Here is an 18,997-nt window from a genome sequence, read left to right as displayed (position 1 = left end):
CAGTCTTAAAAAAACTGCGTTTTACCATCCAGCACTTACGGTATTGTTCTTACTACATCTCGCTCCAGGAAAGACACTGCCACACAGACATGCAACCTCAAATTCAGTACCGCAGCTGTAAAATAGCCCAGTGTCACTGTAGCATCCCCCATCTCCTCCTCCAGCTGTGCAACAAGCCGTCAAACTTACACCTCGCAGGACTAAGCTGCCTGCTACACAACCAGCAGTCCAGAAAGAACACAAGGAATACTCCCACGAATACATTTTATGTCCCTCCAGTCCACAAACATCTGACTTGTCATCTGCCACTCGCAAAGGTTCCAAGAAATTAAAAGCAAATGTTCTCCTTTGCCAACTCAGAGATCCTCTTCAACGGTGTAGCCACATGATACCCTCACCCAGCCGACATCTGTGCTGCCAGTGCACACCGCCAACCGTTTTTCTGCCTTGGACTCGGCAGACCGACAAAGGGAGAGTTCCAGTGTCTGTAGATCTTGTGGAGCAGGATCCACCAGCCTCTGTGCCCTGTTGCAGTTAGTCTTCGAAGGCTGGCACTCGGCAACCTCCGAGGTGACACCTCTTTCTTTTTCCCTGCTCCTGTTTCCTCGTCATGTCTCCTTTCCGGTGGAACATTCACGATCTATGATTGTACAAAGAGCAATTACGACTGGTCTTGGAATTGCAGTGTCCACTTGTTCTTGCCTTCAGGAAACAAAATTGAGTCCTCACGACCGCTTTGACCTCTCGCAATTCTGTGTGGTCCAGACCTTCCTGTGGAGGATGGCATTCCATCTCGTAGATGAGTCAAGCTGCTCATCCGGAATGATGTTCGTAGTCAAACCATCTCCCTGACTACCCAGCTTCAAGCTGTTGCAGTCCACATTTTCCTTTCTCACTTCACCTTTTCCCTTTGCATCATTTGCATCCCTCTGTCATTCTGTGTCACCAGGGCAGACTTCCTCCACATTATTGGACAACTCCCTCGCCCCTTTCTGCTGCTCGGTGACTTTAATGCACACCATGCCCTTTGGGGTTCTCCCAGAACCTGTCAGAGAGGTGCCCTCCTCGTAGACCTTCTCAATCAACTTAACCTCATTTGTCTTGGTACCTGCTTCCAGAACACTGCCCAATACTTACAGCAGAGCTCTTCATCCTGTATCAGGACACACACACACACACACACACACACACACACACACACACACACACACACACCGGTTCCCATGTGGACCTCTCCTCCTGCACTGCTCAGCTTGCTCGTTGCCTCAAGTGGTCTGTTCTCTTTGAAACGTACTCTAGTGGCTATTTCCTCTGTACTTTGTTTGCTGACTCCTACTCCACCTACGTGCACATCCAAATGGCAGCTTTCTAAGGCCGACAGGAGGCTGTACTCCTGACTGGCGACCTTTCACGAACATTGCCCCAGTTGTGATGACAGAACGTCCCATTCCTCGCACTTCATCTTTATTGCACTGTGTCCCGGTCCTTTTGTGGACTGAGGTGTGCCACGATGGGATTCCTGCACCCAGATGTGCTGTCTGAATTTTTGACCATCATCCTATGATGGCAGACTGCATTTGTTATATAAACAGTTGCGTGCACAGTGTCATTGTATAAAAGCTAGCTGGATTTAATTTACTAATTCTTTTAACGGTTCCAGTCCCTTTTCCGTCATGTGGGTCAACCTCCGTCGGCTCTCTGGAACTGAGGTTCGTTCCCCAATTTCTGTTCTGATGGTAGCAGATGACATCATAGTGGACCCTGTTGCTATCTCCAACGCCTTGGGCTGCTATTTTGCGGAGATGGTCACATTCAGATGTTGCAGAACCTTTCTCTTGTGGGCAGACTCTTCCTGCTTCATACGTACAATGGTAACTGGCCAGAGGGCACGTTTCCCACATGCTGGCATGAAGTCACTGTCGTAACCACACCTGAGCCCAGTAAGGACAAACACTTTCGTTCTAGCTACTGGCCCATTTCTCTCACCAGCTATGTTTGCAAGATGATGAAATGTTTGATTCATGCACAATTTGTATGGTGGCTCGAGTCTCACAGTTTACTAACCAGTGCACAATGTGGATTTTGAGTGCACTGTTCTGCAGTTGGCCATCTTATCACTTAGTTAACCCATGTCATGAATGGTATTTTGCGGAAATACCCGACTGTGGCCATGTTTTTCAATTTGAAGAAACCTACGACACTTGCTGGAGGACTGGTATCCTCCTTACTCTCTACATATGGTGTTTCCGAGGCTGCGTGCCCTGTTTCCTTCAGGAATTTTTAAAAGACCACAAGTTTTCAAGGTACGTGTGGGTTGTCCGTGTTGGACATCTTTATCCAGGAAAACTGTATGTCCCAGGGTTCCATTCTGAGCGTCATCCTTTTTGCTATTGCCATTAACCCTATAACGTCCTGTCGTCCACCAGGCATCTCTGCCTCCCTTTTTGTTGACGATTTTTGCCATCTATTGCAGTTCTCTACAGACCTGTCTCCTTGGGTGGCAACTTCAGCATTGTCTCGATCTCTGGACTCGTGGAGCATCGGCAGTGGCTTTCGATTTTCCACTGACAAAACTGTTTGTATGAATTTCTGGTGGTGCAGTTGGTTTTATACGCTGTCTTTACATCTTGGCCCCTTTGCTCTTTGTTTGTTGAAACTAAGAAACTCCTGGGCTCATGCTCGATAGGAAACTTTCTTGGTCCTCCCATGTGTCTTACTTGGCCACCCCCTGTACATGATCCCTCATTGTCTTGTGTGTCCTCAATGGTGCTTCCTGAGGAGCGGATTGGATCACCCTCATCCATTTGCACCGGTCCCTTGTCAGTTCAAAACTAGATTCTGGGTGTTTAGTTAATCCATCTGCATGTTTGTCCATTTTACGCCATTTCAATACGATCCGTCGTGGCAGCCATTTGGTCACTGGTGCCATTTACACCAGTCCGGATGAGTGTCTGTATGCAGAAGCTCCCGAACCGTGCTGTCATACTGCCGTGATTTTCTCCTCAGCAGACACACGTGCTGTTTGTCTGCCATGCCTGGCCACCCATCTGATGCATCCTTCTTAGATGACTCCTTTGATCGCCAGTGTAAGTAGTTCACTTTCAGCTCATCTGACAGCTTAACTTCACACTACCTGCCACTTTCCCAATGGATGTGAACCATTCACCAACTTGGCGTCATGTGGCAGCCCGTGTTCACGTTGGACTTCACTCTTCCTAAGGACACTACACCAGACTCGATCTATCGCCGTAAGTTTTTCTACATTCATGTGGAACTTCCCGATAGTACCTTTGTGTACACTGATGGTTCTCGGACTGACTGCAGTGTCGGGTGTGCCTTTGTTGTTGGTACTGACAGATTTTTGGTACCTGCTTCCAGAACACTGCCCAATACTTACAGCAGAACTCTTCATCCTGTATCAGGACACACAGTACATCCGGCGAGACAGGCTTTTCAATTGTATCGTCTGTTCAGATTCTCTGTGCCCTTCAGAGCCTCTGTGTTCTGTACACTGTCCATTCCTTGGTGCAATGGGTCCAGGAAAATTTCAACTTTCTCACTCTTGATGGAGTGACTGTGATGTTTATATGGGTTTCTGGTCACGTTGGTCTGACAGAAAATTAGGCCGCTGGCTCTGCCATCGAGGCTGCAGTCCTCGTACCTCTGCCTGCTAATTCTTCCATTCCCTCCAATATAATCCATGTTGTCGTCTGTCAGCAGGTGGTGTCACTTTGGCATCACCACTGGTCTTTCCTTCATGGGAACAAGCTCCTGAGGAATAAACCTCTCCCAGTGGTTTGGCCAACCTCCTCTCAGCTTTCTCACCACAGGATCAGTATTTAGCTAGGTGGCATATTGGACACTGTTCGTTTAGCCGTCGCCATTTGTTAAGTGGTGATCCCCCACTACTTCGTGCTCATTGTCCTCAGCCTTTGATGGTTTGCCATTTCCTGACAGTGCACTTTTTAAATCACATGTGTTCTAATATATGTTTGCCATCTGAGTTATCGGCCATTTTAGTGAATGGGATGCAAGCTGTCTACCGTGTTGTACTTTTTATCTGTCGTAGCAATATGGCGGAGTATGTTTAATCTTTAATTCAGGACTTCCGTTGTCTCTATGGCATCTTTTAAGTACCTTTCTCCAAGTCCCTATTGTTAGCTGTCTTTCCTTCCCTCGATTGGGCTTGACTTGTAGTCGCTTTTAACCCCTTTCTCTCTTTGTGTGTTTTTCGGTTCTGACATAGGGGTGTATGACCCTAGTTGTTTTTGTGGCCTAAAGCAAAATAAAATCAGAACATGGTACCAGTTCCAAGGGCAGCAAAAATTTGGTTCTAAGTATTTTCCATAATGATTGATTGAATTTAAAAATTTTAAATGCTGTCATAACCTACTCATTAAGAGGTATAATCTTAAGTTAAATGTTTAACACAATAAGATGTGTGTTACAGCTAGAAACTGTGTTTGTTTTCAGGCAGTGTTAGAGACAGTGCACAAATACCTGGGTATTATTCATACAGTATTTAAGAATGAGAGAACTTAGCGACTTCCAACAAACCTCAAGGATAATTTCAAACCTTTTTGCACATGCATGTTTGTCAAATGTTAAACATACTAACTCATTTGTAAAGCAGACAGATGTTTGAAGCCATGTTACAAATGTGACGTAGATTCTTTCAACAATTAGTTTGCGTTAAATCTTGGTTATGTGAACAAATGCACAAATTTAAAGGCTGTCAGTTCAACTAAATAGTTAGTGGTTACCGTTACAAATGACTGACTTATTTTGGAGAACGCTTGTAAGGTGGAACAGGTCTACTAAAGAGGCTGCTTAAACTGTGCTCAACTGTCTTCTTCTGGACTACTGCTATGTAGTAAGGGATCTTCCAGATAGGGTTGATAGAGGACACTGAAAAAGTTCAAAGGGCAGCTCATTTTGTATTGTCACAAAATAGGGGGTCAGAGTGTCACAGATATAATATGCAGAATGAGGTGGTAATCGTTAAAGGTGTTTCGTTGTGGCAAATTCTTTTCACAAAATTTTAGTCGCAGATTTCTACCGTCTTCAAAAATACAGTACAACCCCACTTTATGTTTCCGGAATTAACGTTTTCCCACCGTTTGATATTTTTTTATCACTTCCGTCAGATTTCCTATGTTCACAATGTTAATTCGCAACTGATTTTGCTTCAACAAATTTATAAATTTCCTTTGATTTACACTATATGAAAAAATGTTTGTGTGGAGAAAAAACTGGCGTAAATCGATGCTATCATGATGATGTGTGTCAAGTAGTGTTACCAAACATTGTGTGTTTTAAGTTTGTTGACACCAGGGTTCTCTACTCAGCAGATTTGAATCGGTAAATGTCACTTCGTTTGTAGGGGCTACCCGATACTGGATTTTGTAAACAGATTTCCCGATACAACTTCTGGGTGGTTATATAAACACTTTATAATCAGTTCTGGAAATCTGGTTCCTATAGCTGGTTATCCAATTGTGCAATTGATTTTCACTCTCGTGTAAATGCAACTGATTTTGAAATGTGCTTGGGCTGTCAGGTTTCATCTTGTCTTAAAAAATTTTGGGCTAATATGGATGGAGCGGCTTTTTGTACAGTGAAGGGTAAGAAGAAATATTAGACTGAAGTTGTTTATATCTTGTATAATTGAAGAGAAATAACAATTGTGCTGATTAAATCATAACCATATTTATATGGGTTTAGCAAATCCACTTCAGACCTTAACGTGTAAACACGACAGCGAAAAACTGTTTCTGACATTCAGTTTTCTTCGTTTGGAAGATTTGTCGAATGAAAATGTAGTGCGCGCAAAGTGGGAACAATTCATGCTGCATCTCCTGCCGCTGCCAAGCTCTACTCAGCATGCCGCCTGATGGGAGTAACTATGTTCATTCGAATAAAGATATCATGACCAATCACAACCATTTCCAATCTATCTATACTGCACGTGCGTAGTTTCAGGATTTTTGTGATTGTTGTGACACCTTCGTTGAATCATATTTAGCGTGTTTCATTGTTTGGTCACTAGTAGTGCTAGTTGACACCTTCACTCACTCTGCATTGCTCAAATGTTTTTGATTTATAGACAGTGCCAGTTACGTATTTTTTCATGCTGGGCAGAACATTTTTGGATAATGTATCCTCATTGTCGAGTCCAGTATGTACGTATGTATTTTGTACGATATTACACAAACAAACGGTGTGAATGATGGTTGGCATCTGTATGGTTTTCTACATTGCTGAGGTGGCACAGTAGCTAATAACCTCAAAAAGACTGTTACAGTACAACATGTATGCAAACACTACACAAAATACTTATGTAAATATTTGGACTTAAAAGGAGAAAAAATTCTCGAAATGCATCGCGCTAAACATGAAAAAATGTGTAACTGATGAAGCGTTTCATTATTTTAATAATGAATGACAGCTGCAGACTTTAATGAAAAATTGATTATGACCTATGAAATTGGTTTAAACTCTCCTGCTCCCTAGACATTTATCGGTTCCAGTTGCATTAGTGGTTTTTATTAATTAATAAATCTTTAGTAGTTAATAAACAAGTTCCTGACAAGTGTTTTGATGCTTATTACATATACATGTATCATACATGAAGTGTGAAAATAGCTTAAAATGTTACTTTCCACATTTTACATTTTCCCGCATTTTACACAATTTTTTTCAAGTGCCTTAAAAGGTTTTTAAGTGGGGTTTCATGATATTTCCCCAAATATATTAGCACAACAGTACCGTAATATTTCGCAGTGTCAAGTCATTTGATTGTACTGCAGTTGAGTGAAACAGACATTCTTAATTTCTTTCTAATTTGGAGACTCCTCTCTGTGCTGTGCATAAAATACGTCTAATCTCTATATATAAAAGGCTATATAAAAGGCAATGTCCTGACTGACTCATCATCGCCTAGCCCAAACTGCTGAGGATAGAAACTTGAAATTTGGACAAGGTGTTGCTGTTATACTGTAGGCATCATTTAAGAAGAAATTTTCGAAATTCCAACCCTAAGGGGACGAAGAGTCTTTCCAGAAACGTTGCTATTAGGCAACTTTGAAGCTAGGCCTGCAGAAATTAGTATTTGGTTTCTTGGTCAGAAATAAAGAAATAATGGTTTCAGCATTTTGGGAAATTGAACTACTAAGGGGGGAAAATGGGTGAAATTTTTTGAAAATAAATACTAAAGAATTGATAAAGGATTTTTGAAGCTACATCTGTGACAGTTGGTATTAGATTTTTGAAAATATTTCGTTACATTAAAAAGTTCTAGAGCTAAATTTATGATTCACTTCTTGGTTAGATATAAAGCAATATTTTTTAAGTGATGAAGGTGCTTCCGAAATATCTCCACAAAAATGCAAAAGGCATAATTAACAAAAACTTGGTCACCAGCTACCAGAATCACTTCTTGGTCAGAAATAAATTTGGAAAAGACTTTGCTGATATGGCCTTAACTAGCGTGAAAAGCTTAGAAGGCAATACAGTTTGTGAACAGCATAAAATTCAGCCAAATAAAGACAAAAAAAAGTCTACAGGCCATACTGTCTATGTGAGCGAAGCAGTGGGACCTAAGCTAGTGCGTTAATAAAAGATGGTAGTTTCGCCATGATTTTGACTTTTGGCTACTATGTTACTTCTCACAATATTTGAATGTATGGATAAACAAAACCCAGAATTGCAAAGTGTAGTTGACCTTCCTTAAAACTGACAGCATGTTTTGATAGCTCTTTGCAAATAGTTGTGGCCTTAGTTTCTAAAACAATTACAAAGTTCGTGCTGAAATGATCCACCACCACCACCCCCCGTCCCTTTGATGATAATCCCACATACTTCAACTTCTAAGTTAGATGAAATGCTCTGACAATGGCTCAGCTGTAGCACATTTTTCGTTGATGACATAAAGCATCACCATTATGCCTTTCCCTTCAGAGAATATCTACACTGCTGGCCACCGTAAATGCAACACCCTGAAGGAAGCATCCGAATCGAGTGGAATTTACACCATGAGTTTGCAGCGATGAGATATGCAACTGATTAGAATTTCAGCACAGACGCACATCACGCGCGCCTGTGGTGCCACCTCATAGCACCATTTAAGGCTTGGCGATTTCGACGAGTGTACGTTCGGCACGTGTGTTTACCTTGTGGTTGTTTCACAAGACGATCAGTTATGCCTCGTAGACAACAGCGAACATCGTTTGATCAAGTATCCGAGTTCGACAGAGGAAGGATAGTGGCTTACCGAGATTGTGGATTATCATACAGAGAAATCGCTAGTCGTGTTGGACGAAACCAAGCAACTGTAATGCGGATATGTGACCGTTGGATGCAGGAGGGTACGACGGACCGACGTGGTCGATCGCATTCACCTCGGTGCACCACTGCACGTGCTGATAGGCAAATTGTGCGCATGGCAGTGACGGATCGCTCAGTGACATCCCGAACCATAGCACAGCACATTGCGTCTGTAACGCATCATCCAGTGTCTGCGTGTACCATTCGACGCCGTTTACAGCAGAGTGGTCTGTCCACAAGACATCCATTGCTTCGTCTACCATTGACGCAGAATCACAGACGTCTCCGTCGCCAATGGTGTGATGACAGACGGATGTGGACGGCAGAATGGAATGACGTTGTCTTTACTGACGAGGCACGCTTCTGTCTGCAGCACCACGATGGTCGGATTCGAGTGTGGAGACACCGTGGAGAGGAGATGCTGGACAGCTGCATTATGCACCGCCACACTGGTCTTGCACCGGGTATTATGGTATGGGGTGGTATTGGATATTACTCTCGCACGCCTCTAGTACGCATTGCCGGTACTTTAAATAGCCGGCACTACATATCCGAGGTGCTGGAGCCAGTTGTCCTTCCTTACCTTAGGGCTCGGCCACAGCCATATTTCAACAGGATAATGCGCGAACAAACGTGGCATGCATTGTCCAAAGGTTCTCCGTCAATAACCAGATTGAATTACTTCCCTGGCCAGCTTGCTCTCTGGATCTTTCGCCGATAGAAAACATGTGGTCCATGGATGCCCAACGAGTGACCCAGATTACATCCCCAGCTGCCACACCAGATGATCTTTGGCAACGTGTGGAAGCTGCTTGGGCTGCTGTACCCCAGGAACACATCCAATGTCTCTTTGACTGAATGCCGAGATGTGTGGCAGCGGTGATCTCCAACAACGGCGGCTACTCTGGCTTTTGTTGTGCTACCTCTTGTCTTTCTTGGTGTTGCATTTACGGTGGCCAGCAGTGTAGATAATGTATGTGGCTTCTGTCATTATTGGTCAGCTGTAGCTTAAAAGTAGAAGCAAGAGAGAAGTAACTAAAGTGGATGATGGCATTTGGTGAAGCTTTTTTGCTAATGTAGGTGTTCCTGAATTTGAAACTGATATTCAAAACATTTTGTCGCCCACAGTTTCACCAACATTGTCATATACTTAAGTAGTATAAGGCACACTAATCATACGTTAGTGAAACAAAAGTTTCAAACAATAACGTATTGAAATATGCACACAACAGACAGGTGCATCCAGAGAACAGGGTAACAAAGATGCATTTATCACATTCATTACATGTTGTATTAGTTGTATGGTAAACCCCCAATTTTTCTCACATGAGGCATTCGTGTGTGCTTACACTGGAGCAGACAGCAATAGTTGCCCATCCTCCGAGCATCGCTTCACATCCTTCAGAATGCAATTACCTGTGTAATGCAGAAGAAAAGAACGTACTTAATTTGGTTCTTTGTTACCATCGTTTTCATTATGAGGTAAAAATGACCACCTCCTGATTTTGCATTATGAATTTCAAAAACATTGAGCGTTAACTGTTGAAGATAAACTACCACCTGCACCAGAATATTGGGCTGTGAAATATTCTGCGTATAGTCAAATGTTATAGCGGCAAGATACTCCCTTTCTTTGCACAGATTCATTGAAGCTGCTGAGTATTGTAAAATATTTAGCTCTTCTTTTGTGAATCATTAATTCTGCTTCAGCAGCCGTTTGCCTTCTCATTAAGGTATGGGTTCTTTAGTTTCTTTTCCAGAAGTTCACATGTACAGCGGGTACCTACCTGAGGCCTCCCAAAACTGATGTGAAAATGGCCTTTCAAGTTTTAGCATAGTTCTGATACATAATGTCTACATCAGGATATTTTTGCTTAAAGAAATGGAAACACAATTTTCACATATATCTTTGCATCAAGGCAATTTTTCACTTTGGAGGAATAGTGAGTCTGTTTTCTTGGAGAAGCCTCAATATGTTGATGAATGGGCCTCTTAATTTTGGCAGGCTTTGAATTTGCTGGGGAGGGGCTTCCTCATAAATAACAGCTGTCTTTTTAGACCACCTTCCTTTCATCATTAAGTATGTTGGAGTACTTCTGTGGCTACACTTGATGGACGACACATTTTTAGACGGACAAGGTCTTTGTACATTGTTACAGGTGATCAGACCTTGTAAGTATATATCCTGTTCATCTGTGCTCTTGAAATTATTTAATCTATCTCACAAAGATGTCTAATGAAATATATCAACATCAACATTAACAAAACATGCTTTCTTACAATTGCATTTCTCACCTGTTTTTCTTTCCAGAATTTTCACCTGCATATTTCATGTTTTCACTTCCTTGAACTCTCGTATTTAACCTGATTCCTTTCACCTCTCTTTCATTTAATGTAGTTTACAGTTATCACAGAACTTTAAAATAAATCTATCATCCTGCATCTTGTAATTGCATAAGATAACTAAGACCAAGAATTTTCTGTTTTGTCAGAGACAATCAACTCTTCAAAATGACAAAGCTTATTACTAGAATAAACAGACCACACTGTACTGTGAATGGAATCAACATTGCTGCCGCATTAAGATTAGAAACACCAGAACTCCAGGAGTTATATTGTTTCTAAAACTGATACAAAGTTACCAGATGCAAAAAACATAGACACGGCGATGGATATTATGTTGTTTTTTGTACAGAACGCTGCAGCTACCCTTAAAGAAGGCCTGTACACAAATGACAGATTTTACATAAAATGTGGAGTTACATTGTTTCTAAAATGGTTGATTTATTTTGAATTTTGTCGCCATGTTCTCAACTGTATCGATATACTCTGGGCTAAGATTGTTTCTCAAAACGGTTTGAACCACACACTTACAGGCAGTCCAGGTTTCTTGCTCTGTGGCATTCATTGAATGAAATGTAGCAATTATTTCCAAAAAGGGACCAGCGAACACACCCTTTAAGAACTTTGCATTTGAGAGGTTGTGGAACTTGTAACATAGATAACGAGTTTGTTTGCGTGGCCATCCTCTGCAGCAAGCTCAGAAATACTTGTTTCATAAATAAAACCGCCTTTGCTTGCTGTAACTTAATTTATTTTTCCCAGGCGCATTTCGCCTTTTACTTGCCCTAAGGCATCACCAGTGGGATCTATAACGATACAGTTTTCTTATTGTTCGATTATCAAACAGTTCATGTTGCAATTTTTCATGTAAATAAGTAATTACTTAAGCTTTGCTGTGAGCTGCATTTCCTCTCATCTGGTCTGGAGGTAACACTACCACTTTGTGTGTATGTAATAAAGTGGTAATGTAACCTCCAGACCAGATGAGAGTAAACGAAGATCACAGCAAACCGTAAGTAATTACTTAATTACATAAACAATTGCCACATGAACTTTCTGAATAATATAACAGTTACAAAACTGTATTGCTATAGATCCCACTGATCATGCCTTACACCAGGCAAAATGCACCTGGAAAAAACATTACATTGCAATAAAAAAGGTGACTTTATTTACAAAACAAGTACTGTAACATGGATATTTGAATCTGTCACACTTTGGAAATGCCTTAGCTAATTGATTCATTGTGCCCAATTCGATTTGTAGAGAATGCAATAGGATTATCCCTATTTCCAACCTTCAGGGCCACTACTTTAACTCCCAGTGTTCGTCAGTAACCTGTCTATCACATTCGCAGATGAAATTTGGGAACTTGGTGTATCCTGATCGTTGTCCTAGAAGCATACTCAACACTTGCAATCACTGCGCCCCATCCAGTTGCGATCGTCATTGTGATGATAGTAAGAAGAACCTTTGTTATATTTCCTACAGGTGCACAGCATAGTCAACAGGCATTGAGGCATTCATGTTGTTGTTGTTCAGCAGAATTGCCTTACAGATTCTTTTAGATAAGACAATAAATGGTCTTCCCTCCCCAGGTGTGTACAGTATATTGAATTGACGCACCAAACCTTGTACATCACTGCAGTTCACTAAAAAGTCATTTTGACCAAAATATTGTGTGAATATCAAGTTCATTTTTCTGTAAAATTTAAGATGTATAGTCTGCACAGGTAGGGGGCACAGACGGCAGGCATTGTAGGGGAAACGCTGAGCGCTGGAGGGGAAGTGCCGTTCTAAACTGAAGCCTGCAGCCACATTTCTTGTAAATATCGCCCACATTTAAGCGTGGTGACCATTAAAAAAGATCTACTGTCACCTCTGTTTTGATAAATATTTAGAAAGAATTCTGCCGAAAATGCAGCTATTTATTTTCACCTGGCTTGTTAATCACTTGGAACTTAGAGAGAAGCATCACGAACTGCGAATTTTGAGTAAAACCTACACATTTCCCTGGTTGCCATGTTAAAATTTGCTTCATTTTGCTGAAACACAGTGGGGTTTACACAGTTTCACCTCACTAACCTGTGCAGATGCAGTTGCGAGAATTTTGAAGCAGTGGTTTATTAAGTGAGCAAAAATGACAGTAGCTTACAGAAAATCACATCCTTGGTACAAAATAAATATGTAATGTCTTCACATATGTTGTTCCAAATACCCATAGCATTTCTCATTTCATCAGTTGTCGATGGCCCTTAAAAATTACTTTCTTTCATGGAAAAAGGCTATACTTAGTGGATAATCACTGTAGATAATGCAGTTTTACATAATAATGATATGGCAAAATATTTTTCTCTTTGCATGCTATCATTTGCAAAAATCTCATTTCGAAATAAGAGACCATTTATGAAGTGTGAGGAATGTTGTGGGTAGTTCACTCTGGCTTTGTCACTGGCATGACGCAATTTCAAGTGAGTGTGCTATTTCATGTCAGTTTTATCTAGCTTGGTGACAGATACCTCTACCCGTCTAAAGAGAAATTCAGTATGTTATCTAAATTTCATATGCAACAACAGATCATAGCAACCTCAATTTTTCATTACAAACTTTTCTAAATTTTGCGCATTTTTGTATTTCCCTGTAAATATCACGACGACTATGACCACTAACGACATGATGGGCACATCATCATGAACCTGACATTTTTCACGTAATAGTTTCTGTAAAATCGTTTGACAAAGATTGCAGGGTGTGCGCCTCAATTCTGTCATCACTGACCAACCAAAAAGCGGAAAACGCTTGTCGGCCTTCCCTTCCGATCATTTACATCTATATCTATATTGCACAAGCCACTGTGATGTGCATGGCAAAAGGTACATCCCATTGTACCAATTGTTAGGTTTCTTTCTGTTCCATTCGCCTATGGAGTGCAGGAAGATTGTTTGAATGCCTCTGTGCGTCTAGCAATTATTCTAATTTTATACTCACAATCACTATGTGAGCAATACATGGGGGGTTGTAGTGTATTCCTAGAGTAATCTTTTAAAGACGTTTCTTGAAACTTTAACAGACTTTCTTGGGATAGTTTACGTCTGTCTTAAAGAGCCTTCCAGTTCAGTTGTTTCAGTATCTCTGACATTCTCCCACGGATTAAACAAACCTGTGACCATTTGTGCTGCCCTTCTCTGTATATGTTCAATATTCCCCCTTAGTCATATGTGGTATGTGTCCCACACACTTGAGCAGTATTTAAGAGCAGGTTGCACGAGCAGTATTTAAGAACAGGTTGCACGAGTGATTGGTTACAAATCTCCTTCGTAGTCTGATTGCGCTTTCACAGTAAACTGAAGTCTACCCCCTGCTTTGCTGACGACTGAACCTGTGAATTCATTCCATTTCATACCCCTACGAAGTGCTACACCCAGGTATTTGTATGGTTTGGCCAATTCCAATGGTGACTCATCGATACAATAGTCATAGGATACTACATTTTTTTCATTTTGTTATGTGCAAAATTGTACATTTCTGAACATTTAGAGCAAGTTGCCAGTCTCTGCAGCATGTTGAAACCTTATCAAGATCTGACTGAATATTTATGCAGCTTCTTTCTGATATTACTTCATTATAGATCACTGCGTCACCTGCAAAAAGCCTGATTTTACTATTATGATCTGCATTGTAATTAATATACAATATGAATGGCGAAAGTCCCAGCACACTTCTGGGGTGCATACCCAAAGTTACTTCTACATCCGACAATGACTCTCCATCCAAGATAACGTACTGTGTTCTCACTTCCAAAAAGTCCTGAATCCAGTCACAAATTTCACTTCATACCGCATATGATCGTAGTTTTGACAAGACGTATAGGTGCGGTACTGAGTTAAAATGCTTTTCGGAAATAAAGAAATATTGTATCTTACTCGTTGCTTTGGTCCAAAGCTTTCTGTATGTCCTGTGAAAATATGCGAGTTAGGTTTTACATGATCGACATTATTGAAATATATGCTGGTTGGCGTGGAGGTGTAATTTTCTTCAAGATTCCTCATTATGTTTGAGCTCAGAATATGTTCCAAGATTCTACAACTCGATGTCAAGGATATTGGATGATAGCTTTGTGGATCATTCTACTACTATTCTTGTAGATGGGTTTTACCTGTGCCTTTTATTAAGAACTGGGAATGGTTTTTTGTTCAAGGGATCTAAGATATAGTGAGAAGAGGGGTTTATTGAAACACACATTCTGTGTAGAATCTCTTTGTTCAGTTTTAACAATTTCAGCTGTTTCTTAATACCATCTTTTCAGTGGTACAAGGATTAAATTGGGGCATTATCCTGGGTGGTTCTTCATAAACAGACACGAGAAAACTTAGTTAAGCATTTCAGCTTTTGCATTGCTATCTTCAATTTCAGTTCCTGTCTCATTTACTGGGGACTGGACGCTAACTTCGGTGCCACTAACAGCCTTTAGATATGACCAGAATTTCATTGGGTTCTGTGGAAGATCACTTGACAATACTCTGCTACAGTAGTAACTCACGGCATCACACATTGCTCCCTTGACAGCCAAATGTGTTTCATTCAGCATCTCTCTACCTATAGCCATATGCTTTGTTTTATACCTGTCATGCTGTAATTTCTGTTTCTTTAGAAGTTTCTTTACAGTGACTGTACACCTGGAGATTCCTTCCCATTACGAACTGTTCCACTGAGTGCCTACCTATACAGTGCACGGTCAACTGTTCTTTTGAGCCAGAGTTACTCTACATGCTCATGACCTGTACTGTTTAAAGTTCCTCACATTACAGATTTTTTTATTTAATTTACTGAACATCTAGTTCTTTCTGCTTGTTGTATTTGTCCTTTGATAGTCATTGTTGCCATAACAGCGTCACGGTCTCTATGTCTAGTTTCGATGTGGACATTCTCGAAGATGTCGGGCCATTTTTTTTTTTTGCCATTAGATCCAATATATTCCCTTCATGAGTGGTGTTCCTAACTATCTGTTCTAGGTGGTTTTCGGAGGAGGGATTTAGGTCTGTTTCACAGGATTTCATAAAAAAAAAAAGGGCACTACTTTAATTTTCCCAATTTGTTGCTGGATGATTAAAGTCTCCACTGTTGAGTTCAGTATGATTGGGGAACTTCCGAACAAGTGAACGGAGGGTTTTCTCTTAAAGTTTTTGGTTGCATTAGGAATAAGTCTGTTAGGCGAAGGAAGGGCCTAATTATTTTATGCTCACCCCTGATATTGAGTCTTGCACAAACGATCTCATGCGTAGCTTCAATTTCCACCTCAGTGGAATTGGGTTCCTTCTCTGCTGTGCCAAATACAGCATCTTCATTTCCCATTTGTCTATCCTTTCAATATACACTCAAATTTTCCCCAAAAATCACACTGCTATAAATTTCAGGTTTCAGCCAGTTTTCTGCACTAGTATTATGAGCTCTAATGCTTTTCATGAGCATTTCAAAGTCCGGCACTTTATTGCGGATGCTTCGGCAGTTTACAATTAGGATTTTAATGAATGAACTCGCCCAGTGCTTTGGACGAAAACTGGTTGTTGCGCATCGGCCAACATATTGTGCGCAGACTCCACCAGCTGCTAAAAGACATCTTTCCTAGGAGTTCTTCATCATTTGTCAGTCCCAGATCACAGACTGAATCATTTAGATAGACTTGTGAGTGAATAGAAGAGAGCCCTCATTTGTGCCTACTTCAAAGTCAGTATGCTCCATCTCCTGCATGGTACCTCTATCGTCACTGCCATCCCTATCTGATGTTTGTGAAGGCTGTAGTACAGGTGTATCAGAGCTATGTAGAACAGGACAAGTTGCTGAGTGAATGTTGTTTGTATTGTCAATAGTCTTCCTGTTCTTCTTGTTGAAACCAGTAATGGTACACGAGGACAAGTAACAGACATTGGTATGATTCTTTTGTTCCCACCAGGCCACAGAGATGTCGAATCGTAATGCCTTCGTCTTTGCTGCTGCCTACAGTCCTAAATCTTCTACATGTGCAGTACCCAAGGCCTGTGAAGCCCATACTTTATTATGTCACTGTTTCACTCTGAAATAGACATGATAGAACTTTCTCAAGAAAGCAGTAATTTTTCCCCACCACAGAAACAGACGGGAAAGTTTACACAGGCTTCCTTGCACAAACTTAACGCAGTGATGGACAAGTAGTGCCATTTGCAGTGTGACAGTTAGTTACCTCCAGCTAGGTGTGCGAGTGTTGCACAACGCAAACCAATGTGCCACTTCTGAACTTCATTTGGTGTTTTTGTGTGTAGTATCGTTATTGCAAAAGTAAGCAATTTGTGCAAAAACTGTGGGTGAAATAAGCTTTGGGTATATTTTTGAATTCAGGCAGTTGAAATATATAATGGATGCCTACATTTTCAAGAAGTTTTTGTGAACTTGCAGTTTGTTGCATTGTGTTACCAGAAGATTGTGGTTTATCCTTACTTATATATTTTGTTGGATCATATCTGGTTAATGATAGACAGGACCAATGCCACTTGCTAAATAGCTGCACCTGTGTTCGCTTCCAGAGTCTACATTTACACATGTTCTCTGCAAACCTATTGTGTGGCAGATCATTCTTCCCCTTTGTGTCAGATTTCCTTGTTATGCCATTAGCATATGGAGTGTGGTAAGAAATGCTTGTTTCTGTATTGTAAATAATTTAATATTAATCTTTGCAATCCCTGTCTGAGCATAGGTATCGCAAAGAATTTTTCTTGTTCCTTAAAGCGGTAATGTTCCTCGTAATGGTACACTTTCATGTGATAATGGAATAATTGGTAATCATCTTACAGTGTCTATCAAACCACTTTCCAGCATTTCTGTGACACACCACTATGAATCATACAAACTTGTATCCTGCACTCTAGATCATACACAACTGCAGATACAAAAGTTAATTATATTGTAGGTACTACAGTTTTTCTCTCATAATGTTCTCTTACAAGCCTGTTACTATTCTGTTCGGTTTGTTCCTGATACATATTGTCAATTGTATCCCGGTAAACATTTGCTGCATATATCTTGCACTAGGCTGCACAGTTTTTAAGAGTGAAAGTGGATGTTTTAATAAATTTGTAGGTTTTATTCACTCTCAGCAATATCCTAGTAAGAAATGGTGGTTATAATGAAATATAGCTGTTGTTTGAAAGCATTCTTCAACTGTAGAGCCATTGACCGGTGAGTGACTTCGGGTATGTGAGAAAATGTATGTTATGAAGGAGCCTGTAATTACAGTCCGAATTCTGTATGTGATAGTACACTGCTAAAATTGAGTCATCGTTATGTACAATTACATGGTTTTCTCCAGTATGTAGTTTTTTGACTCATTTTTCTGTTTTCTGTTGCAGTCTCCACCGAAGGGCGCCACTATCCCGTACCGGCCCAAGCCGCAGGTTGCGGGACCCGTGATCCTGGCTGGTGGTCAGGCTTACACCATCCAGGGTAACTATGCGGTGCCGGCCCACGCTGCCGACGTAAGTACAATGCCCCTGTTGCACCGTGCGGGTCCGGGGCCGGCGATGCCGCCCGTGCCCGTGTCAGTGTCGCTGTCGGTCCCCCCCGGCGTGGGGCACCCCCACCCCCAGTTGGGCCTGCCCCCCTCCCCTGCACTGCTGGCCGCCGCAGCCACCGGGCTCGCCGACCCGCTGCTGAAGAACGGCCACCTGGCGGCTGCTCTGCCTCCCGCCCACCTCGCTGCCGACGTAAGTCCGGTCGGGCCCCCTGCCGTCTCCTGAGTGCCCCGAATCCACCCTTCGACCGTGACACGGTGCCCCGCCTCTGCCGTATCGACCCCTCCCCCCCCACCCCCCCCAACCCCCCACCCCGACCCCTTTTGAAATTCCACCCCGGCCCACCTACACACCGACACTAGGGGGTTCCATATCTTGGAGCAGGTTTGTACAGTGGCAGCTGTATTAATGTGTGCACCACCATAGTCTCTGTTTAGTACTGTGTACAAATTTGGGTTTCTTGAGCAAAACCATTCCCCAAATCATTGCCATCCAATGCCAGTTGTTGTTTCCACATATGCATTCAGAATTTTAATATGGTGTCAAATCAATTGATTTGTGTGCAAACATTAGTGTAGCTATGTGTTTTTGAGTCGAGAGCTGACGGAAATTTTAATGCAAAAGAAGGTCCGTATTGTGTATGTGGAAAGTAATTTCTTGTTGAAATCATTTGGGGATAAAATGATATTGTCAACAGTTCTGTCTTTAATTCGTGATGCTGGGTTGTCATAGGTGCTGTGGATATGTTTTAATGTAGTTAATTTTGCAACCAAACTTTATTCCGTTGT

General features: G+C 41.5%; 1 protein-coding gene across 13 annotated transcripts in view; it reads left to right on the top strand.

Moving 5' to 3' along the window:
* The window catches only part of LOC124552687 (poly(rC)-binding protein 3), a 504,870-nt gene that overhangs the window by 453,509 nt on the left and 32,364 nt on the right, over positions 1 to 18,997 (top strand). For 10 of the 13 annotated variants that reach the window (XM_047127022.1, XM_047127010.1, XM_047127018.1 and 7 more), the window contains one exon: positions 18,048 to 18,401. In XM_047127022.1, coding sequence (XP_046982978.1) covers positions 18,048 to 18,401 — 354 coding nt within the window. The remainder of the gene's footprint in view (positions 1 to 18,047; positions 18,402 to 18,997) is intronic. The other 3 variants (XM_047127021.1, XM_047127020.1, XM_047127019.1) reach the window with 1 other exon arrangement.

The sequence above is a fragment of the Schistocerca americana genome, chromosome 10 (genome assembly GCF_021461395.2).
Source record: "Schistocerca americana isolate TAMUIC-IGC-003095 chromosome 10, iqSchAmer2.1, whole genome shotgun sequence".
Lineage (NCBI taxonomy): Eukaryota > Metazoa > Arthropoda > Insecta > Orthoptera > Acrididae > Schistocerca > Schistocerca americana.
The sequence above is the reverse complement of the archived record's forward strand: the minus strand, read 5'-3'. Positions and strand labels throughout refer to the sequence as shown.